The sequence below is a fragment of the Erigeron canadensis genome, chromosome 3 (genome assembly GCF_010389155.1).
Source record: "Erigeron canadensis isolate Cc75 chromosome 3, C_canadensis_v1, whole genome shotgun sequence".
Taxonomy (NCBI): domain Eukaryota; kingdom Viridiplantae; phylum Streptophyta; class Magnoliopsida; order Asterales; family Asteraceae; genus Erigeron; species Erigeron canadensis.
Window position 1 is genome coordinate 6,943,754 of NC_057763.1, and position 25,852 is coordinate 6,969,605.

The following is a 25,852-nucleotide window of genomic DNA, read 5'->3' on the forward strand; positions in this document are numbered from 1 at the left end:
ATAACCATTAACCAAGCCAAAACTTGATTATAACAGACCGTTCGGTTGTCGATTTTAGTCATATTTAAAGAGCCACGTTGGGTTGAAGATCATTTTTCAAACATATAACGCATTATAGCACCAGATTTCTACAGATTAAAAGAAGTCTATATTTATTGAGTTCACTTTCCAATTTGGAGCAGAATAGTTCTAACATAAACCACACTGATAGCAAACCATTTGGACTGGTTCAGTTCGCAGGTCCATTGTTTTGTCTGATTATGTTTCAATCCATTCCAACTTTGACTAAATGCAAAAATGAAATGTGGAATTCAAGATGTCACGTTGAACAATTAGAAAACACACACGCTTAGATTAGATTTTCACCCATGATTCAAGATGATCATGGACTTGTAATACTCACAGATACCGCGTTTTAATAATCTACAGTATATCATGATACATATGATTGCTTGTTTATGCAGATAGCATATCTAATAATCTTAGAAATAGGATGTATCCAAGAAGCTGGTGATATAAATGAAGTAATAAAGAGATTACTTGTTTATGCTGGCCCAAATGCTACATTCTACTTTCTGGTGATATAAGTGGATCTAGCATTGAAGGTCTTCTACACACGGGTCACGAAATAGTTAATAGTTCTACTTCTACATGTTGGCATCTGAGTAATTTCATACACCCTGAAAAAAAGATAAAGGCCACATTGTCAAGATCAATGTATAGGAGACATAAAATCAGATCATAAATGATTAATCGTGTGGGACATAAGCTAGTGGACACTTGATCTTAAGATGCCTTTGTAGGACAGCACTCTAGTCGAACATTTTATCAAGATCGATCCAAACTTGAGTATTTTGAAGAGAGCTATATACTTATACATGTAACTCGGCGTTTGTAAATGACATTATTCTTACATTTATTATTATTAATATATAGCCGTTCCAAAAAAATAAAAATATAAAAACATATACTCATATATATAGTTCTTCACATATGGTCAAGGTCTACTCTAATTCTTAGTATGTTCCAAGTCACTTTTGAGAATAAAACTGTGTTACTTATATTTGTTATTCTTATAGCTATTGAAAACAAATTATTATATTAAACTCGAGGTTCTCGAGTCGAGCCATCTTGTAGCACTATCGAACCGAGCTTGGACAGGCATCATAAAAGCTTGGACAGTACTTCTTACAAGTCGAGCCATCTTGTAGCACTATCGAACCATTTTGTCATAGGGAAAACTAATAAAGTGAAGTACTTTTTTAACCAGAAATCACGACTTGTAAGAAGTAGACAAGACATAATGTAAATTGATTAAATAGATACAATGATCAACATCTATATGCATTATATTAGAGGGAGGGATTGATAATGTTTTTGATGAAAAATCTAACCACCATGATGAACGAAATCCATGATTTTCTCATTCCCTTCTGACAGTTATTGTCACCAAGACTTTTTTTTTTTTTTCGCAAACAAAAGTTCACAAAATCAATAGAAGCAGAGCTGTAATCCTTTTTTTATGCAACATACTCAAACAAAAAGACTTATAATCAGTTATGTTAGCATTCTTTATAACGGTTTGTTCCCTCCTTAAATTCTTGCCCATGTTAATTAATTTAGATCACATGATTTCAATGATGAAATTCTCAAAGTGTAATTATGCAGTAGTCGGTTAAGATTTCTGTTTTAACATATAACTGAAAAAAGAAAAACGAATTCACATTTACATTTTATATTATTTAAGAAAGTGAAATATGATGCATACCTCGGGCAGTTGATTAGGCGGAATCCCTTTCAGAATTTAGAAGGCCACTCAGCCTCCTGCAAGAATACTAAACTATTCAGATCGTTATTCAGCCAAACAATTATAAATTTTCAAGCCATACCTTGGTTTCTCAGAACTTGCAACACGTTTCGACATGATAGATGCCTACAAATGATAACCCCACATCATTTCAACTACAAAAGAAAAGATGATACGAAAGAGAAAGCAATTCCAGAAAATCAAAGCTAACATACTCATTTAAGCAAACCCTAAAACCTTTTTTCGTTTTTTCCCTAGTCAATTCTAGTAATGTCATATTTGTTGCAAAACTCCAAAACCACAAGTGATGTGTAAATATATAACTTAAATTGCAATCATATTATATGCAAAATGTATTAATTTTAGTATACTAAAGCCAAGCTTGGTACCTCACGGTCTTGCTAACAACTATACTCTGTCTCATCAAACCAATAATATGCATAGCTTGTTATGGAACTGAAGCCTTGACGCTCCATAATTCCACTTTATAGCATGCATACTGCTTATCTGAATAAATTGCTATAGATATAAAATATAGGGAAAAGTTAAATTAAGTACTCCTTATTTTAGGGACCATTAGGGACACTTCTCAATCATTCATTTTTTACCATCTCCGACCACCACCACCATCACCATCATCTCCGACCACCACCATGATCCTCCGACGACGGCGACCACCGTTGCCACGACTTACACATGTGTAAGTACAACATACTTACACATGTGTAAGTTATACAACCAACGGTGGACCACCACCACCATCATCTCTAACCACAACCATGATCCTCAGGCGACGGCGACCACCGCCACCACGACTTACACATGTGTAAGTTACATGTCCCTAATTTAAGGAGTCCCTAATCTAACCCATCTAACACTCCGATGAGAACACTCTTAAAATAAGAACAGTGAGAACACTTAAAAACATCATTTTGATGCATTAAAAGTCTATAAAACTAACATAGTGCATAACTAATCATAACTATTTAAGTGTTTAACAGCACATTGATGCATCAAAATCGAACAAATCACGTTTTTTGTTTTGTGCATCCATCTTGGATGCATATTCATCAAAATGATGCATCCAACAAAAAACATGATTTTTTCAATTTTGACGGATCAATGTGTTGTTAAACACTTAAATAATGATAATTAGTTATGCACTATGTCAGTTTTATGGACTTTTAATGCATCAAAATATAGTTTTTAAGTGTTCTCACCGTGTTCTTATTTTAAGACTGTTCTTATTTGATTGTCCCCCGTATATAGCGGTAGGTTAGATTCTACCTACCCTCCACACTACAACTTAACATACTAGCGAGGATCGTATTGACATGTGAAAAAGTTACAAATGGCAAAAAAATATGCACAACACAGATTCACGACATCATTTTCATCCACTAGAGCATAGCACAATCAGCACCTGTAAGTGCTAAGTAATGTTATTATGACCAGAAAGGGTACTTCAAACTAACCAAAGGAGCCAATATTGCGAAGACCTAAGTATATAATATTAGTGGGAGATCGGTTATCACTTATCAGTCTCCCTCCAGAATAACTGACTACTGACTATCCGATATTATTGCTGCTGATTGTTGCAATCAAAACAGAATTTAGAGAGAAAGAATTTCACACACAAGTCTGATTTTTATTTATGGATAAATGGTTATTTATATACAAAAATATGAGAAACTGGCTAACGGCTTTCCCACCTCCCATTATCCATTTGACACAACTAACCCCTCAAGAATCCTATTTTACATTTCTGACCCCAAACTCTATTTTTCTCTATTTTACATGTAACAATACCCTCCTCTTCTTGAGAATTTTGTCCTCAAAATTGGAAATGAGGAAATCTGCATTGCATGTCATCTAAGAATTCCCAAGTAGCTTCAGTCATAGGCAACCCCTCCCATTGAACCAACACCTTCACAGCAGCCTTTGTTCCTTTCTTAACCATGCCTCTATCCAAAACAGCTTTAGGTTGAAGCAACATTCTTGAACCTTAACCAATGTGGCAATAGCCCAGTGGTACCCGTCACCCATGATGCTTAGGGTCCATAGGGGAAGTCTTAAATGATGAGGGTTCGATCCTTGGGGATGCCCATATCCTGTGGGAATTAAGTGGAGGTGTTTCACCGACACCCAAAGCCTTACGGGGTGGTATAGGTGGGTATCCAAGCTAAAGGATACAAGGGGCAGGGTCCCTTCCTTCAACCCTAACATTCTTGAACCTTGTGGCAGAGGAGTAATCTGACCATGTGCTTGCTTCAAAAGAGACACATGGAATGTGTCATGAATCTGGGCCTCTGCAAGCAGGGCCAATTTATAAGCAACTTGGCCATTCCTCTTCAAAATCATAAAAGGACCAAAGAATTTTAGAGAAAGTTTCCTATTTGAGTGATTTTTTAGTGTCTTCTGAGCAAAATGATACAATTTAACATACACCCAATCTCCCTCAGCAAATTCTCTATCTGATCTGTGCATATCACTAAATTGCTTCATACGATTCCTGGCCATCTCCAAATTTTGCTTTAATTGTTGAATCATAACCTCTTTATCCCTGTACAAATCCTCCACTGCTTAGACAGGAGTATCACCTGGAATGTATGGAATGTGAAGGTTTCGTTTAATACCAAACAATGCTTCATGAGGGGTCATTTTTATTGGTATTATACCACCATTAGGCCAAAGGAACTCATTTAACCCACTGCAGTGGAGAGTCCATACACATGCACCTAAGTTAGATTCCAGGCATCTATTCAAGACCACTGTCTGACCATCTGTTTGAGGGTGGTAAGAGGAGGACATAGCATGTTCAACCCCTTGTAGCCTGAGAAACTCCTTCCAAAAATTGCTGATGAAGAGAGGATCTCTGTCAAATACTATAGTCAGTGGGCACCCATGTATTTTGAAGACATTATCCAAAAGAACTTGGGCTATAGAAGCAACAGTGTATATTTGGTCAATCTGTCCACCACCACCAAAATTGTTTCTTTACCCTGCACTTTGGGCAAACCTGAGATAAAGTCCATTGATAAATAAGTAAAAATGGACTTTGGAATAGGGAGTGGCTGCAGTAATCCTGGAGAAGCCACTGACTCATATTTGGCCTTCTAACAAGTTAAGCATTCCTTAATGAAAGTTGACATCTTTAATGCATTTTTTCCAATAAAATAAATCCTTGATCTTGGCTAAAGTTGGAATTACACCAGAATGGCCCCCTGCAGCTGAAGAGTGATGCAGAAATGATCATTTTCCTTAAGGACTCATCCTTTGGGATAATTATTTTCTTCTTTCTCAGTAAAAAAGTGCCATCCCAAGATTTATGAGGGATCAGTTCTCCTCTCCATTTGTTAACCTTGCTATCAGCTTTTTACATTCCTCATCAACCTGCCATGCTTGTTGAATCTCATCCCATAAAACAGGATTCACTGTACTAATAGCTAAGTGAAATAATGTGAAGCTTTCTACTCTTGAAAGTGCATCTGCCACCACATTCTCTACCCTTTCTTAAGACTGATCTCAAAATCCTAACCCATTAATTTTGCCAACCATTTTTGTTGTAAGGGAGTAACAATTTTCTGATATAGCAAGTGCTTCAAGCTTTGATGGTCAGTTTTAATGATGAAATGCTTTGAAGCCAAGTAATGGTGTCAATGCCTGACTGCCATGATGATTGCCAGTAACCTTTTTTCATATACAGACCATGATTGTTGTCTCATTGTGAGTGCCTTGCTTAAAAAAGCAATTGGGTGTCCATTTTGCATTAAAACTGCCCCCATACCCTTGCCAGAAGCATATGTCTCCAAGACAAATGTAGCATTAAAATCTAGAAGTTTCAAAACAGGTGGCTTACTCAATGCTCCTTTTAGCTACTGAAATGCTTGTTGACCTTCTAAACTCCAATTAAATCCATCCTTCTTAAGCATATAAGTCAATGGTTTTGCAATAGTTCCAAAATTCCTAATAAACCTTTTGTAATATCCACATAAACCCAAAAATCCCCTCAATTGCTTAATTGTTGTTGGTAGTGGCCAATCTTGAATTGCTTGGATTTTCCTGGTGTCTGTAGCTACTCCCTTATCATTGATTATGTGACCCAAATATTCTATCTAGTCTGCAGCAAAAGCACATTTAAATTTTTTTGCTTTCAAATCATTTTCCCTCATTATTTCCAAAACCACTTGCAGATCTTCTAAATGTTGTTCCCATCCCCTACTGTACGCTAATATATCATCAAAAAAAACCAGGGTACTTTTCCTTAACACAACTTTAAAGGTAGCATTCATAAGAGCTTGGAAGGTGGTTGGTGCGTTGGTTAAGCCAAAAGGGAGGACCAAAAACTCAAAGTGGCCCTCATGTGTTTTGAATGTTGTTTTGTAAATATCATCTTCATGCATTCTCACCTGATGATAGCCTGATCTCAAATTCAACTTAGAAAAAATAGTGGCCCCTTGAAGTTCATCTAGCAGCTCCTTTATTAGTGGAATGGGGTATACATCTTTCACTGTAGCTTCATTAAGCCTTCTATAGTCAATACACATCCTCCAGGATCCATCTTTTTTCTTTACCAAGACAACTGGAGCTGCAAATGGGCTGGTACTATATCTAATGAAGCCACTGTTCAATAATTCTCTGGTCATGTTTTCTATAATATCCTTTTGTGCTCTCGGATATCTGTATGGCCTCAAATTAAGATCAATTTTCTCATCTTTGAGCTTAATTTTGTGGTCATTCTCTTTTGGGTGGCAATCCTTTGGGAATCTCAAAAATATCTACATATTTATCCAGCAGATTATCCAAATTTTTATCCTCCTTGCATCCTTGAAGAACTAGCTGGTGCATTATGACTTCATTCAAAGGTTCTTGCAAAGTGAAAAGTTCTGCCTGCACTATTTTTTCCTTATTACTAACCCAATGAGCCATTTTTTCCATAGAACACAGTTGCACTCCTTGTTGACCAATGCCCTTCAAGGCTTCAATTCAAATTTCTGACCCCCAACCTCAAATTTCATTTGCATTCCCTACTTGAAATCTTTACAAAAGCTCATAAAAGACATACTCTTCCCATTTGCCACAGAAACTCTCACATCAGGGATTTGAATAGTTGGATAAACTAACTTGATTGCTAATGCCTCATTCATGAAATTGTGAGTTGACCCACTGTCTATGAGAATATGCAACCTTTTTGTACCCACTGACCCTACTACTTGTATAGTTGAGTAAGAAGGAATACCCATAATAGCATTTAGAGAGATTTGAGGGTCTCCCTGCACCAATTCATGCTCTACTATGGTATTTAACTGTTGCTCCACTGGACAAACCTCCTCTTCAAAGTCATCCATGACCTCCACTAAAAACAGTTGTTTTCTTCCTTTACACACATTACTGTGACCATTTGTAAACTTTTCTTCACAATAAAAACACTCATTTTTTGCTCTTTTCTCTTCTATCAATTTACTACTAATTCTCTTAGGTACTGCCACATTAGCAGTTGGTGGATTAGGCAACAATGGTTGTTTGCCTACACTAGTCAGGGTGTTAGTCTCGGTGTATGGTGACTTATAACCTGAACTAGAACCTGAACTAGTGGAACCCCAAACTCTGCAACCTAAAGTCTTATTGGCTTGATTTTGCATTCTTGCTAATGAGTATGTTTCTCTAAAGATTTTTGGCTGAAACAATCTAATGTGACACTTAATTTTTGGCTTTAACCCCTCAATGAATATGCTAACAGTATATTCTTCAGCCAGTTTTACTTTATTTAGCAATAAATCGAAAGCATCACAATAATCATCCAACTCACCAGTCTGTGTTAATGCTTTCAAAGCCCTCATTGCATCTTCTACCACTGTCTGTGCAAATCTTGCAAAAATTGACCTTTGATATTCATCCCAAGTGATGTCTTGCATTGTTTTACCACTTGATTTAATATATGCCAAATGCCAAGACAGAGCTCTTCCTTCTAAATGAGCAACAGCATACCTCATCTTATAATTCTTAGGAGTTTCATCTAAATCAAAGAAATGCTCACATCTATACAGCCATCCCTCCACGTCATCACCCTCAAATTTCAGAAATTCTACCTTTGTGAGACGGTTATTACCCCAACAGCCATAGTTTTCAAAAGCGAGCGCCTGTTACGCCTAGGCGCAAGGCGCTGGCGAGGCGTACCTCCAGCGCCTGGAACTCTAGGCCCAGTCGTCAATGAAAGAAGGCGGCAACGACGGTCAACTGTGGTGGTGAGCGGCGGTCAAAATCATCAAATGGGTCAAGATTCGACGAAATCATTCAAGATCCGGCCAAATCATGGCTAGATCTAATGTTTCCTGCACGTTTCCATCAAAAATTGTCTTCGATTCTTCTTTTCTAGTTTTCCGGTGAAGTATTATTCCGGTTTCTGTAATAAAAGAAAGAATATGTCTTTTTTTCTGAAACGGGGAGAAAGAGAGAGAAAAAGAGAGAAAGAGAAAGTGACAACTGAAGACTAGTTGCTTTTTGAAAAGACCCTTTGTATTATAATACCACCAAAATGTTAAATTACAAGCCTACTTTTTACTACTAATTATTATGTTATTATATATATATATATATATATCTATTATATCTGTTTTTATTTATATTTGTAGTATAATAATTTCAAAAATATATTATATTTATAGTAGTCTAATATTTTCAATAATATATTATTTTTATATATAAAAATTCAATTCATGTTTTATCAATGACATTTGTTATCTTTTATTATAGTTTTTAATTATCTATAATTACATTTTATATTTTTTAATAATTTTCTACGCCTTTTTTTTCCCGGGCGTGCGCTTTTTTTGCGCCTCTCGTCTTCGCCCCATTTAGGGTCTTTGCGATTTAAGTTCGCCGTCGCTTTTGACAACTATGCCAACAGCCACCGGAATTGTTTTCACCGCCCTGAACCACCGCCCTCTGGTTCTCTAATATGGAGAAATTAGCTTCCCACAGCTTCTGCATCTCGGTAAACATGTTCTTAAGTGCCAATAATCCTTCATGAGTGGTATTTGCAAATTGATCAACCTTAGAAACGTCTTTAGTCAATCTTTCAACTTCTTTATTACGTGTAGTCATTGTTTTTGATTTGTAGGTTATAATCGGTGTCCCCGATTGAAAAGAAGGAAACTGCTCGTCGAATTCTGGTTGAAATTTGAGGAACCTATGATTCCGATGATCACCGGAGAAAGAGCTTCGCCGGAATTAATGGAGTCGTATCCAGAACCGTCGCCGGAGAAGATGCCGGCGGTTAGGGCTCTGATACCAATTTGTTGCAATCAAAACAGAATTTAGAGAGAGAGAGAATTTCACACACAAGTCTGATTTTTGTTTATGGATAAATGGTTATTTATATACAAAAATATGAGAAACCGTCTCTAACGGTTTTCCCGCCTCCCATTATCCATTTGACACAACTAACCCCTCAAGAATCCTAGTCTACATTTCTGACCCCAAACTCTATTTTTCTCTATTTTACATGTAACACTGATATTTACCGATATCCCACAGATCAGTCAAAATATGGTCCAGATATAAGTGGGATATCTGTTTTCCAAATTTTAAAGATTTTTTTTTATCTATTTTTTAAAAAAAATTACTTTCTTCCAAACTTAAACACAACATAACAAACACTAATCCTTGCAAGTATCAACAGTTCAATGCTTATCTATCAACACTTTTAAGCTTGACTTTTGATTTTCTGTAATTTATTAATTATTAGTATATATAGGGGACACACACACATATATATATATATATGATTTCGGGTGAAGCCTTAGTAGTCACTGGTGGTGGAAGAAAGGCTTTTAGTGGTCCAATGAAGGTTGAATCTTAGGAGATTGAAGATTGAGAAAGCTTTCTCTAGCAGGTAGAATTAGGAACTATAAGAAGAAGAGAAAGTCCTTATCCTTATTTATAAAGGATCGATTTGCCCAGAATCAGTCCTCCATCGTTGACAGATAACTGGTTTTGGACCAGTGTAACTACATAGGGGAAGACAAAGTAGATGAAGGTATAAAACCTTTCAAACTATTAAAAACCTATTTCGTTTTCTATAAAAGCACTTGCAACAGTGTTATATTACGTACCAGCTACAAACAAAACATGCTTGTGTTATAATTGTAAAATGGTATACATCATAGTAAGTACTAATAATCTGATATCCAAATGGAACCCCATTCCCGAATACCCAAGTATTCAAAATAAGGTAAAACTGAAGACCAACAATACCTGTTCCTGGATAATACTCCTTGCTTCAACAAGTTGAGCTTCCAATTCAAGCTCTCTCTCAGTCGCTTCACAAATGACTTCCGTTTCTTTTTGTGCATCTTGTAGCTGACCCATGCGTTCCTTCCAGTGAAGAATAGAAATGTGCAAAAGTTAAGTGATTCTACTTATAACAATTATAGAGGAACATATACTATCAAAAAGAGGTTGACTACCTTTATTGAAGCAACTTTGTTTCGAAGAAAAGCTTCTATTTGCTCTCTACCCATTGAACTTGGTAGATCAAAGATATCCTAAAATTTATGAAACTGGTTACTATATTTCTCATTAAACAACATTTATTGAACATAGAAACATTTTATTAAATCTCTTAATATAGTTTTGTACCGTCCTTCCTCCCAGTGGGGATTGAGACACATCAGTATCCAGCATTTTATTCCCAGTGGAAGGATGTTTGGATGTGACGTTAGGGGCATTCAAGAAATCACGCATCTCCACCTGTAGCATTAATGTATATCAATAGGTCAAAACAATTATTTTTAGAATAATATTTGACGGTAAAAATGAAACTTATATAACTGCTAGATAGTGAAGCACTGGTGCTATTCAAAATAAGTCGTGTTAACTGAGGTGAACCATGTTACAACTTTATACCAATTCGTCTATAAGGAATGGTAAAAGCAAACTACATTAGTCCAAAATTTTATAACACATTAGGTCTAGGTCTAAAAGCAATATTGTGCATTTACATGAATCAATTAAGAAACACGCCCCAGGAAAAAAAACAAAACAAAGGTATGGGAGGTAAGAATATGTTCATCCTTTTCTTCGTTTGATGAAGACCACCAACAACTGATTGTTTCTTCAAATACACATACGTATGATAATTTGATTATCTCAATCATCTATCTAGTACACTGATACACCTGATATGCTTTTTATAGAGAATAAAGATTATAAAAACAAATACAAAAAACACAGCTAAACATGGTTTCATTTGCCATATGCTTTTGTTACTCTTCCACATTTTTATCAGAGAACTTTTGAAAGGCAACTTATTAACAACAGGCTGAGTTTTCTTTTTTGCCTAGTTATGGTCTTCACTTTTCAATGGGGAAGCTATAAATACTGGTTATTGCCTTATAAACATGGTCATGACAAGCCAAAGCAAGCTACGTTCATATATTTTACTGTAAAAGATCATAAATTATGCTCCAATAAAGGTCTAAGCTAGAAAAAAGATCAACCATATTTAGCTTTAGATACATATATGACCTAATATGGACACATGGCAGCGGAAGTTTTTTTGTTAAAGGTTTGTTCCAAATTTTAGGTCTAATGGAAACTGAAATTGCAAAAAAAATATCAACATACCTGCATTGATCGTAACAATGCCCTCAAGTCAGTGTTTTCGTCAACCAATTCTTGATTTTTGGCTTCATATGCATCCACCTAGAATAGTGTAGAGTTACACAATCAAATTTGACGGTCTGCTATGTGTCTGTTAAGGTCGCCGGAAAAACAACCTTTTTCAATATTTACATGAAACTATTAACATAATTATACAGCATACAGTCTTTTTATAGAAATCCTTATCCGTCATCTTTCCGTTCCAAGTCCCACGCTGTCTCCCTTCTTTCTGTTGGCAGGAAAAATGATTGTTAAAAAACTAAACAGTTTAAAGCATACATGTATTTGCAAATGCATTTATCATATTCAACAATTACCTTAAGCAAATTCATGATTTCCATGCCTGACCTCGATTCCTTCTTTTTCTCCATTGTAATTTGGTTTAGCCTTTCCTGCGATAGAAAGATGACCCTTCATCAATCATATGTTATTTCTGTTGCATGAGAAGCAATACAGCAACTAATAAAAAATTCAAAAGACGGTCACAATAAGGACAATTTATCATACCTGCAACTTAATGTACTCCTTTTCCTTTTTCTTCATCTCATGTATCTGTTGGGTTCTAACTTGCTTTCATGACACAACATGTCGACCATTATAAGTTTTTTAAATATATATCACTGAAACCAAAGTATATAGCTAGTTTGATGAATATGATGTGTACACCATACCTGACTTCCTATAACCATCTTTTGAAACTCATCTCTCTCCTGCTGTAACTTGTCAATTTGTGCTTTAAAACCTGCTTTGGCTTTTGCTTCCTGATCAAAACATACCATATGTAATGTCCATCAAAAGTGGCTTTTTCATTGTTAAGAAAAAAAATTATTTAAAGGGTGTGATACCGTGCGGGTAATAGTCGCTATTTCCCTATCTTTTGCAGATATTTGGGACTCCAATCTCTCTACTTTGGCCTCTAACCTTGATATGTCTGACAAAAGCCTGCAAGAAGATTCAAAGATGGCAAATTGTTCCAAAAAGAAAAAATGAAAGAGAATTTATATGTACACAACAGGAAAATTGTGCAATGTACAACTGTCAAGGACGTTAGGATTGCATATTGTTAGAAAAGATTAAATTAAGTTTGTTCAATATAGGCACATCCAGTGGTTGTTAAAGAAGAGTGTTGATATTAGTATAAAAGAAGCACTTATTCCGTATTCATCCAAAACAAAGAGAGCTTATTGCATTTATAAGACGCAATAAGTTATAAGCACTTAATAACACGTAATCCCAAACACCCTTTCCCGTATGTCACTCTTTACTACCCTAAGCTTAGTCTCGCATCTGAAGTTTTCCATGTTTCAACTTCCACACACACTTAACTTATTTAGTCCACCCTCACATGATTCTAAAATTTGTCATATATAAGCAAGTTTCAAAAAGCATTACACATAATGTCATTACGAGTTCATCAAGTTAGTGAGCAAAAAGGAGCTATACCGTTGCCTCTGGTCACTAGCAGACTCACGATACTCGATATCACGTTGCCTTTGCTGCAACAACGAGTACATACAATTGCAAGTCCTCGCAACCGAAACCTACATTAGATTAAATAAATAATACTTATAAATAACAAAAAAAAAAAAAGTGAGCATAAGAAACATGAAATACGAACCGGATCAGTTGCAAAGAGATCGAGTGAAGCCGGGAATCCAAATGTGACTAAAGTCTGATTCAAATATTTGATACAATGATCCAAATTTCCGACATCGGCAAATGTATGCTCACTGTAAATCAAAAATTGATATGAAACCCTAACTTACAGTATAATTATTTAAATTCAAAATAACTGTAAAAAATAAAAATTTACTACTGTAAAATAATTACCTTGTTCCGAAGGCTGATTGTGTTGATGTCTGATTAGAGAAAAGAAATTAGAAAAAGAAAAATATTAAGATAAATGAAATAAAAAGATGAAGAAGAAGAAGAAATGTAATTACAGTGAGATCGAAGGAGTTTGGTGCATCAAATGATGATGACATTGTTCTAATTCGAGATTACTTTTTGAGAGAATTTGATTAGCCGGCGCGGGAATGCACGGAGAGGATGTGTGTGTGATTTTGAAAAGTGGTGGTCAGTGTGAAGGAAGTTTTTGATGGATCGGTGATAGATACAGATAGATATATGTCCGGAATACGCGGTCATTGGATTTGAAATTACTACTCTATCAAACTAACTACACTTTTAACATTTTAACATAAAGTAATTCACCCCTTCCATTAAAAGTGTCCATATTCCTTTATTTATTTATCTCATTTCATATGTCCACTTTAAAAGTTTATTAGCCAAATTTCAAATTTACCTTTAAACATACAAACTTTACATAACAAACAATTTTGATGGACCTACATAATGAAAAACAACCAGAAAATATATATTCTTTACTTATCAAAATTAAAATGTGGGTACATTCATTTTGCATGAATAACATACAAGGTCAGGACATTCGATTCATTTTACACGAGTAAAGATACAGAATATCATCAACTTTCTTTACATGATGAAAAGACTTTCTTTGCTCCATATGCTTCTTTTTCCATTTCGCTGCTGACCCAAATGCGAAATTACTTTATCAATCAAATTGGTATCACACTTGATTTGCAACGCTAACTTTCCTATATGTGGTGTTTGATAATGGTTGCTACCACGTACCTTCATGATTTCTTTCCTACATGTTTGTAGAGTTAAAAAGACATTGTTTAGCTCATGTGATGACATTTTGTAGAAAGAGGTTTGGACCGCATGAACCAACTCATCGATAGATCCCAAAACTTCTTTCTCTTAAAGTGACTAAATTGCGCGGAAAAAACCAAGATCTAACACATTTAAATCTGGGCTATCTAGAGGCTGAAAACGGAGTCCAATATCAAACCTATCTCGAGACGCTTCTTGTATAAACTCTTCATATATCGTCGACATTAATATGTGGCTTCGCACTATCTTGTTGAATGAAAATTGGACCCATATGACCTTGTGTCCATCTATTCCTAATAGCCGGTAGCACTTTATCAATTAGCCATGAGCCATGACCTCGTTACTTCTTTAGTCACCGATAAGATAGGCTTAGTTTCTTAAGTTCCCGCAACACGATTCTTACTTGAGCGTTTTGTAGGTTCTAATTTGGTGAAAGAAAAGATACCTATCTTGCCCAAAAAAATTTCATTACCCAACGCATCAAATCTTGGTCGTGCAACAACAACTGAAAACATGACCTTTGTGATAAATTTTTTGGATTTACATGTTCTTATTGGCTCATCCTCACCGGGTACAAGGTAGTAACGTTTTGATGGTTTTGACGTGTAAAACCATTTTTCATCAATGTGAACAACGTTATACATATCATAAAATGAAGGAGTGGATAAAGATTAGGAAATCATAGATAAACAATATTCTAACCTTGCTTTTTTATTTTCATCCGTCAAATTCGGCTTAATAGCGTTTGTGTGCGGTCGAAGCTCACCTTCCTTTATTCTTCTATGCACTGTGGATTTTGAAACATTGATTGCTTCGATCGGATATTGGTTCAGTGACATAGTGGTATTTGTGCAACTTCATCGAAATTGAGTTGTATCCTATTTTGTTTAACTACATACGGTTTCGTTGAAGACACATCGACCATGTATCCATGAGAGACTTGAAATCTAGCTCGATGCCAAATACGTATGACGGTGCGAGTAGATACGAAAAAATGTGATGCCACATCGCTTATAGATCCATGTTTAAGTTTACATTCAATACTTTGTTGCAATAAGGCTTCATATATGGCTCGACGTTGGGCATTAGTTAAGTTGGGTTTAATGTTTAAGTTGATATGGTTATCCATTCATGTTAAAGAGATTGAATAGAAAAGTTAGTTTAGTAAAAGATTCTGACATAAACTTTGAAAGAGACAAATGGGTTTGTACACAATTTGGAGGTATATCTACAATTGAAACTTGAAAGACTAATTTATCTGTAAACTTATTTGGGCGATAACTATGGAATATCAAAAGATAAGGTTTCGTTCCAAAAAATCAATTGTCAATCTCACAAAAAAATGGTTTTGGCGGGTAACAATGACACGAAAAGTCTGAGACTTCCAATAGTTGAATTTTTAAAAGAAGTCGTCAGTGTAAAAATTTAGTAGGGTCATAGACATTTCTTAACATTTTAACTCAATGGATACTATGGGTTTGTTAAGGGTAATATTGTCATATGACAAAAAAAATAACAATCATTCATTCTACCTAAAAATATGTGTTTTTCAAACTAGGACAATTGTGAAGGGGCGGAGGGGGTATTATTTTTTATCGGTGGTGGTGACTATTTTGATCGGTGGTGGTGACTCTCAAGGAAAATATTGATCGGTGTTATTTAGAGGGGTGGTTCATGTGTGTTCAATGTGGTGCACAAATGAACACCGCTACGGTGTGGTGTTGTGTTGCTTAGAAGTACGTCGTGTGGCTTGAATGTTCAGTGCCCCCACCCACCCATATACATACACATACATACATACATACATACATACATATATATATATATATGGAATAACGAATAACTTAGATGCTTCCAAAGGTAAATTAGGGTTACAAACGTATTTTCACAAAAGCTGGGGGACCGGAAATATAAATTCATCTTACAAATTTACTTTTAGGTGCTTCCAGAAGCATATTGGTTATTCCCATTAATTTTATTTCAACAAAAGGATTTTAAGGATTTATATAAAGATATAAGTACCATGAAATGTAACAAACTTTGTAACAAATTTAAAGATTATTATTTACAATGAACACAACTTTAGTTATTTCATACTATAGACATTCGTCCAAAGTTTGTTACATTCTAAAATACTTATCCCTTATATAAGTATAAATGAGATTTCATTTATAAACATTTAAAGAATAAATTTTAAGAATTATTGAAAGAACGCAAAAATAGTTACGTTGACAAGCGCATTAATAAATAATCGTATAGATATTTTTAGTTTTGGCCAAGAAAATATATAAACCGTATTTCTATTAGGATTAATTGCCCGTTCTTCAACATCGTCATCATCAATCTTTTTATGTCATAAATCGATCACCAAGCCTAGGTGAGTTTCATTGATCCTTTTTTAATATTTTGGGCTAATAATGCACAACTCTTTTTATGGACATGATTGTTTAAATATCTATGCTTACATTGATACTATACTCTTGATTGAAATCCCCTATTGAACTTGAATCGAAAAATTACAACGCGAATACTATAAATAGTATTGAAATTACAAGTTAGTCACGCTAACTTGTCTAACATATATATAATATTTGAACTATATCGTGCCTGCATTGAGTATTGGTATCACAAGAGGGGTATAAAACAACATATATTATTGTTAAGGTATTCGGTTTCAAGCTATAAACATAGGGTTTACATACATTTGTTGAATCTATATATTTTATGATATATATATATATGTATGCATGCGCTATCATTAGAGAAAATCTTATGATCTATATATAATATATGAACTCATCAATTTTATGTTGCGGTAATTTAACGTGTATTCTCAAATAATTAAGCTATTATGATGCATATACATGATGCATACTTGTGGAGTCACAACATATACTAAAAGAAAACAAATTAGAGATATCTAGTGATATATGAAAGAATCTCATTTGTACTTCTTGAATGCTCATTTTCATCTTTTGTAAGAATAAAGTATTATGATAAAGAAAATTTTAAAAAACGTCTCATTATAAAGGTCGATTATTATAAGAGATTCATTGTCCAAAATAACTAAAGTCAATATAATAATGTACTGATCATGATATTTTTTTCTTTTTAGTTTACCTTTTTCATTTGACTTTTGTTATTAAAAATATAGTAATAATGATGTCTTGTTACTTTTTTCTTTAAATATATTATTGTATTTGATTATCTTTTTTACAATATGATATACATTTTACTTTTTATTGCAATTGAAACACTGAAAATATAATAAAATCTGTCACACACAACCTTATATAATTATACGTAATAGTAAAGGATATAAATAATAATTGATAATAAAATATTTTATATCATTTTCTTACAACATTAATACAAGTTCTCACACCTACTGAATTATGTCTAGGAAATTTAATCTAGTTGTACGCATTGTCTATGCAAATAAGGATTTTCTCATGTCCGCTCGAATGCGTATCTAGACCGTTGTGGATGCATAGGAGGTATCGAAAAATCTCCTTGTAACACCAGTCTCACGAAATGATTACCATTGAAGCGTGCAATTACGCAAATATTATGCGGTTGTGAACTTGGTGGGCTAGTAAAAAGCGGTAAGCACGTTGTATAACCTTCTTAGCTAAAAAAAACAACCACCACATTATACCTTGATGCAATGAGTAACCAAGTGTCTGGCATAATCATTCAATATAATGGATCTACAAATCCTTTTTTAAAGTGATTCAACATATACTGAAGTGATTGTACGCCTTCTTTGTTAAAAGTTGAAGTATATCTTGCATAATGCACAGATAACGCATTCAATAAATCCATACGAATTTGACGTCAATCATCTTGATGATGACCAATGCAAATAGTCGTCGCTTTAAATCCACAATTTCCATCTCCTCGTACATTTTTGAACCTATTTATATAGATAAAAAGTATTGATGTGCAACATCGAGTTTTAAATTTATAAACACGAAATACCCTAAAACTGACTACTACACTCTCGGGCAGTGGACCCATTTGTATATAGTATAGCTAAAAAGTAAGTCCGAGGTCGTTCGCAGGGATTGATTTGAAGTAGTTGTTGCTAAAGTAGTTTTAGACACAGGGTGGAATCGTAACCGAATTGCTACCGAACGTTGACAGTTTGCAATTAAAGAAATTTAAATGACAAGACGATTAAAAGTAAAGAAATTTCAGACAATTTAAATAAAGATCATCCACTTCGAATTCACTTGACTTTAACTATGATTGCACACGTTTAAGGACAAATTCTAATTCTTTAGAGTTGACAAGCTAATTGTGAACGGATAAAAATGCTCACGTGGTACCACCAACCGCTCGCAAATCACCCAAACACCTAAATTGCTAGTTTAATTACCCAAGCCGATACCACCGATGCCCAGAAACTTTCCCAACAATTAGTTTGCTTGATTATCCAATTATCAATTGTGCCTATGTGAAAGAAAACGTGGTACCACCAACCGTTCCTAAACACATCTACCGATTAACTCCTATTATAGATTTGACATTCACCATCATACCATGAACTGGTGACAACCGACCATAGACAATCGAGTTGAAACGATAAACCTATTCACCTAGTACCACTAACGATGAATACATAAACCATTAACATCAAAAGGATAAATCACAAGGAATTAATTGATAAAGATTACGACACAACGATAATTTAATCAACTCTTGAATTAAAATATTGCAATCATATCATTCGTCAAGTTTCATCGAAGTGGATGATTAAAAATCTAGCCACTCATGCTAAATTGAAAGTAAATAGCAAGATAGAAATAGAACATATTGTACCAGTAAGTTTTTGAATAAAAATTGCAAGACAGAAAAGTAGATACGATCTAGATGGGTGTTCTTGAATCTTCAATGAATCCAAGGAGAACTTTAAACAGATGGACCTTCACTAGTTCTCCTTCTCTTAGCAATGGAAGAAATAGGTTGTTTGTCTTCAGCATCAACGTTTAATCTTTCTTCAATGTTTTCCTTGAACTTGATGAGACTTTGCAGCACATAAACCCATCCTTTTTCAACCTTGTTCTTTTGTTGCCGAGATTCCAAAAGTCTCAACATCTCCACCTGCTCAGCATGCCCATACTGATGAACATCTGGATTCTTAGTTGTAAGCTTTGGTCTATTAAAGTATTGAAGTGTAACCACAAAGTGCCTTTCACCAGGTTTGAGTGCCACTTTGATCTCTGTGATTCTACCTGGGTGATATTTCCGCTAAAGGACTGCAGATAGGAATGCACATACCTCAAATTCATTTGTTACTTTGAACTGGGCAGTGCTCAGTTTTTGTACAGCAGCTCGTATATCTTCAGTGGTTGGTTCATTGGGTTCCAACCAAGTCCTCAGATTTACATCCCTTGGCAAGGGTTTTGGCTTTGATTTTGACTTGGACTTGGATGGGTTCAATACTTGCTTAACAACTTTCGTGATATGTTCCATTCTTTTCTGAATCCCTTCAGTTCTCACTTCCTTAGCCTTCTCCACTGATATGTTTAAGCATATGGCATCATGCGCAACTTCACCATCTCTGTAATGTTTGTCCAGTTCCACTTCCAAGACTTCTTTTAAGGCTTCAATGATTCTGAGATCAGCCTTAACCTTAATATATTCAGCAGATGTCATACCAAGAAGTCTTGAATCACTAGCATCAAGCAAAACTGGGGGGGCAATGTTTTTCTATCTTGGGCCTGGTTAACCCTCATTTGTTTCTTTCTTTCTTTGATTGCATCCCCAATACTTGCAAGTTTCTTGCTATCATCCTCTGAAACTGGAAGAAGCTGATCAACATTGCCAGTTTCTAAGATTTGCATATCAGTGGCCGGCTTGGCAGATTCATCAGTTATCTTTTCTTTGCCTTTGCCATCATTCCCCCTATCAACAACATCTTCAAATTCTTCAATATGTCCACCTGCTTCAGTACTGGTGGCAACAACGACTCCACTCATCTGCTAGCTAGCATCAATACTAGCTACAGCAACCACAATCTCTTTTCCTGAACCTGGAGTTTCAATCACAGACTGGGGTGCATGAACAGATCTTTCCCCATTGGCAGCATCTAGTCCTTTCCTTATGGCTGCAAAATCATCGTGACTAAATGGTAAGCGATCTAGAGGCTGCCACGATCCCATGTTCTTGCACTCCTTGAAAACTCCACAAATCATGCGAATTGTCCTCCACAGATAATTAATCTCTTGAGACTGAACCAAAATATTGCCATTTGTCTCAGCTTGGCTAGCCTGAATAGCTTTAAGTGTAACAAGATCATCTGGAGAGAGCCCAGTTGCAACAGCTTCCTTAACAATTTCCTTCTCCTTCTCCTTGCCAGCTTCAGTTGTCAGGTGTTCAATAGCTTGAGTGTGATCAGATACCTTGGTGGCCAAACTATCAAGACTGCCCCTCAACCGATCGATCTTAGATGTGATTGGAGTGAGATCAACCTGGGGCGTGACAATCTTGGTGATCTCAGACATCACTTTTTCCATGAGATGTTCTCTGGTAGCCAAGGTATCATCAATCTTTTGACCAACTGAAGAGGCCAACTGGTTTCCAAGCTCAATCACGTGTAGACCAGGTTTTGCAATAAGTTCTTGAACCTGTCTTTCAAGTTCCTTCAAATCAACCTCTGAAGATCGGACAGTGTTGCTCAGCAAGATGTCGATAGATGTAGTGACATTGGATTTGGTCAAATCAAAGGCCTCCCTTAACGATGTTGCAAGTTAATTGGAGCTTTTGACCAAATCATTGAGCTTGTTGAACACCAAGTCCTGATTTTCAGAAAACTTATTAATTCCCAAATCAACCACTTTAACATTTGTCTGGTGCTTCTTGTGGTATTTGGAAAGGGACTTGGTGTTTTTGTCCAGTGTCTTTTGAATATCCTTCACCCTTGTAAGGAGGTTTGAGATATCGGCCTGGAAAGACACAAGCTGGCTGTCCAGTGACGGAGGGGAAGATGTCACTGGACCAGACCAGATAGAGACTGGAGAAACTAGAGGAGGGTTAGTATTAATAACATTTGGAGTGACATTAGGATTAGTTTCATTATTAGGACCAGAACCATTCTCACTTTCAGTACCAGTAGCCATTTAAGCAGACCTAGGTTATAGAATTGATTCAACTCAACCTGTCTGCTTTGATACCACTTGTGAGTCCCAACTATTTCTAGATGGATACTGAAGACACCTCTATGTCAATGTTGAGATTTCTATGCAATACGTTCACTGTATCTGGACGTGACCAGTGACAGTGAACAGTATACCAGGTTAACTGGATGAATACTTATTAAGGTGACAACAATAAGTAAGTAAATACAATGCAATAATATAAAGTACAAGAATGTAAATAACGGTGAGACAATATGTATTTTTCAAGTGTATTTTATTTATGGCATAAACAAAATACAAGGTTGTTGATGTGCCAAATCGAGCTTTAAATTTATAAACTAAAACTACCAAAGAACTCGCTATTACGCACTCATGGGCAGTGGACCCGATCGTTTGTAATATAGTTAAGAGGTAAGTCTGAGTTCGTTCTCAGGGACTGTGATATGATTAGTTGCTTGCTAAATGGTTTGGAAAACGGGTGTTGCTTCGAAATTCCTTTTTGACAATTAAATAAATTGGTTTGTAAAATGATTGCGTAAATTTAAAAGAAAAATTCAGACAATATAATTAAAAGTCATCCACCTTGACTTCCCTTGACTTCAAATGTGATTGCATTTGATAAAGAACAAATTCTCTAGAGTTTAAAAGATAATCGTGACAAGATTAAACTTCTCACGTGGTACCACCAACCGTGAACAAATTATCAAATCACCTGACTACTAGTCGAATTACCCAAGCTGGTACCACCAAAACCAAGACAATTCTTCTAACAATTAGTTTTATTGACTATCAAATTATCAATTGAACCTATGTGACAATAACATGGTACCACCAACCGATATCAATCACGTTGACAAAATTAATCTTTTCTTAAAATGATATTCACTATCATACCATGAACTAGTGATAATTACTTATAGACAAGTAACCGTTTTAAAATCACATACACATTCAACTGGTGCCACCAACGAAGAATCATATGCAACCAATATCGAAATTAATTAAATGAAAAGAATTAAAATCATCAAGATCACGGAACAACGATAATGAAATAAACCCTTTTGAATTAAAAATATAGCAATCACATTATCCGTCTAGTTTCATCAAGGTGGATGATTAAACAGTTAGCCACTCATGATCAATTAACACTAATCAATAAAATATAAAAGAAACATGATGTACCAATTGTTTGAAGAAAATAAATTGCAAGACGAAAAGTAGATACGATCTAGATGGGTGCCCGTAATATCTTCGATGAGTCCGCCTAAGTGAAACATTTGATTGGAGAAGGAAGAATCCTGATAGAGCAGCTCCTAGAAAGAGTTTGGATACCTTGAAATTCGTGCCTAGGGTTTATATTTATACCCCTTCAAAATCTGATGCAGAAACAAGTCAGGATGTGTTCTCCCGTGCATCCACTGCGGCGCAGTGGGTCTTGACTTCTCCCCACTGCGGCGCAGTGAGGTATTGGTCGATTTGACTTCGGCTGACTGCGGCGCAGTGGCTTATTGACCACCACTGCGGCGCAGTATGAATCCACGACCCCTTTTCATCTTTACTTGACTGCGGCGCAGTCAACTCCTAGCCATCCCCACTGCGGCGAAGTGGGGATTTGTCCATAAAATTCCGTGGATCAGGACTGCGGCGCAGTGGGCTTGTGCATCCCCACTGCGGCGCAGTCAAGAGCTTGTATAGAACCAACTTGTTTTGGTCTCGATTACTTGCAAGCTATGCCGTCTCGTCTATTCAAATCAACTATCATCAACATAACGTACTTTCTGGCCAATAATCACCTGAAAATGTACCAAATGGACGCGCAACCTGTTTAGAGCCTGAAAACACTAACAAACACCATAATTTAAGAAAACATATAGTAGAATGGCCAATAGTAGAATGGCCAATAATGCATACAAATCCCCCCAAATGCATACAAAAACGACTTAAAACATATAGTAGAATGGCCAATAATGATGTGGGTAATGGGTATAAATTAGTCACATCAAATCCCCCCACACTTGAGCATTGCTTGTCCTCAAGCAAATCCAGAATTTAAGAAAAAGTAATCCTTGACAACCAAACTATCAAACACATGACAAGTATCAAAAAGAAGCAACACCAAGCATGTCAAATGACAGAAAATAGGTGAAGCAGTTTTAATCTTAAATAAACTCGAAATGTTTGACAATACCTGAACAATCCGCAAGCCACGATAATCAACTAAGCATAAATGAAAACAAACGATCCTATCAATATCATTCTACTCCAACAAACTTACTTTTGGGGTCGAATATATGAAGAATCACTCATAGCTCAGTTGTGATGTATATTCTTTTACCATAGGCTTGAACCAGGATCGTCACTCCACCATTAAGGCTCAAGGATCAAGTACATTGTCAAAATAGGCATTAAGGGTTGGTGTATAGTTAAACTAAGACTATGTATATGAATATGTAAAATGGAATTTAGGGATAAAGGTTGATGATAATCGTGAAAAAAATGAAAAAGGATATAACGTATATGTTAAGTGTACAAAATAGTTTAATACAAACCCATACCATTGATTGCCAACAAACCACCAACCCAAAGCTGCCATCCCGCGAACACAACCCCAAATTAGCCAAGCAAAACCCGACACCATTGTGGTGTATCAACATCAAACAACTTCAATCCACTAAGTCTTCCATAAATATACAACAAATCTTCTAAACATATAAAAAAAATCGAGAAATACTTACTAGTAGCCCAAGTTCTTTTTTTTTTTTTTTATCTTTCCTGTTTTTCAATCTTCTTCCCTTTTTATTCTTTTTGAACTACTTTTACTCTACTAGCAAGCACCCTCTTACAGTGATGAATTATGTCCAATTACTTCACATTTTTCGTTTAAACAATCCAAGATATCTTCAATAACTCGACCAAATGACATATCCTTATAGACAAGAATAACCTTCTAGACAATTCATTGAAGCTCTCCCAAACTACCCAAACAAACCAATGACAATCAATGATCCTCCATTAGACTATCGGTATAGTGAGGTATAGTTTACAAGTATAAATGGGAATTTACAATGGAGTTGTTAAGTTACAAGGATGTGTAAGTGTGTAAATGTACAAAGAAAAACGAAAAATTGTATGTATATGTGTATAAGGTTGTATAAGGGTATGGATATACAAAAGAAAATTGAAAAGAAGGAAAGAAAAAGTATAGGTCAAACCTAAAATGCCAATTTGTCATCCAATGTACTCGTCACGATCACCAGGCCAAGTTCTAGAATCAACACATCACCGGTATACTCTTATCAAGAAAAGAACCCGAAAATGGCTTAGAAATACCTCAAACACGCACATCTTAGTGCAGGGCATCAAAATGAAAACCCTTACCCCTGAATTAATCCAAGAGCCTAAGCGAGGGACGTATTTACGAAGCAAACAAACCAAAACCGTCACCTGACACACTATATATGAAATGATGAAATCTCACAATTGGGTGTTTTGGATATATATGAGTATGCAAGTAATGTTATCAATCCCGAAGGACTAGCCAAATAACCGTTCAGGACACACTTCGCCAATTAAAAATTTTTGTCAAGGAAACAGTTTGTAGTAAAATTGCTTATTAAGTAATCAGTTAAGTGTCAAAAGCAATTTACCACAAGGACAAGTTCAACTGAAGTTTAAAAATTAATATCAACTTCTATTATCCCGTCAAGTTGATAGTACCAGTTTCAAACATGCACATCACAGTTAAGAGTTCAAAAGAGAGACTCAAACCCCTAGATGGAATCCAAAGGCCTACGAGAGGGACATATCAACAAAACTAATAGAAATCTGAGTGACAAAGCAACAAAAGTGACATACCCGGTAGCTTAAACCTATTTGCCACCCCCCCCCCTCACTTAAGATGGACAATGCCCCCAATGTCCATATTTGGTCAAACAAAGGTAAATAGGGGTAAGTGACATAGAAAAATAAAAGCACATACCGGAATGAGGACACATTTCGTTTTGAATCAAATTATCGACCCCGTGTTACAAATGGCACTTCCGAAATAGGAAGGATACTTTGGTTGGCGGGATAAACAACTTGTGCCAAAACGGAAGGTGCGAGAGTAGTGTGTGACATAGAAATACAAATAAGGTGCAGAACTTACTGCCAGCATATGCACACCATAACAATCAATAATATCGCCATAGAAAATAGATGGGAAGGAAATCCAAAGGGTTCCCCCCACACTTGAATTGCACTACAGCTATCAACTACCTGCTCACTTTGCATCAGAAAACTCATCAAAATATCAAGCATCCAATTATTATACCGTTATTCAAATCAACCAAAAGAAAAAGAAAAACAACCACTGATGTGCAAAATCGAGCTTTAAATTTATAAACTAAAACTACCAAAGAACTCACTACTATGCACTCACAGGCAGTGGACCCGATCGTTTGTAATATAGTTAAGAGGTAAGTCTGAGTTCGTTCTCAGGGACTGTGATATGATTAGTTGCTTGCTAAATGGTTTGGAAAACAGGTGTTGCTTCGAAATTCCC

General features: G+C 35.7%; 1 protein-coding gene across 2 annotated transcripts; it reads right to left on the minus strand.

The window, feature by feature from the left end:
- Nucleotides 1–324: 324 nt before the first annotated feature.
- LOC122592978 (afadin- and alpha-actinin-binding protein-like) lies at nt 325–13,568 on the minus strand. 2 transcript variants are annotated; one of them, XM_043765311.1, is made up of 16 exons: nt 13,414–13,568; nt 13,301–13,329; nt 13,089–13,200; nt 12,914–13,011; nt 12,316–12,412; nt 12,142–12,231; nt 11,978–12,040; nt 11,788–11,862; nt 11,634–11,699; nt 11,435–11,512; nt 10,448–10,558; nt 10,276–10,353; nt 10,064–10,183; nt 1,890–1,933; nt 1,769–1,824; nt 325–680 (listed from the first exon to the last, which is right to left on the minus strand). In XM_043765311.1, the coding sequence occupies exons 1-15, from the start codon at nt 13,453–13,455 to the stop codon at nt 1,782–1,784; spliced, it is 1,146 nt and encodes a 381-aa protein (XP_043621246.1). In that variant the 5' UTR covers nt 13,456–13,568; the 3' UTR covers nt 325–680; nt 1,769–1,781. The 2 variants fall into 2 exon arrangements, with proteins under 2 accessions (XP_043621246.1, XP_043621247.1); XM_043765312.1 differs by lacking the exon at nt 325–680 and having other exon boundaries at nt 1,769–1,835.
- Between the last annotated feature and the right edge of the window lie 12,284 nt (nt 13,569–25,852).

Coding starts and splice junctions, on each gene's coding strand:
- LOC122592978 (XM_043765311.1), bottom strand. CDS start 13,455: ATGTCATCATCATTTGATGCACCAAACTCCTTCGATCTCACT. Junction 12,041..12,141: donor AGATGGTTATAGGAAGTCAG/GTATGGTGTACA, acceptor GTGTCATGAAAG/CAAGTTAGAACCCAACAGAT. Junction 10,559..11,434: donor CATTGTTACGATCAATGCAG/GTATGTTGATAT, acceptor TTAATGCTACAG/GTGGAGATGCGTGATTTCTT.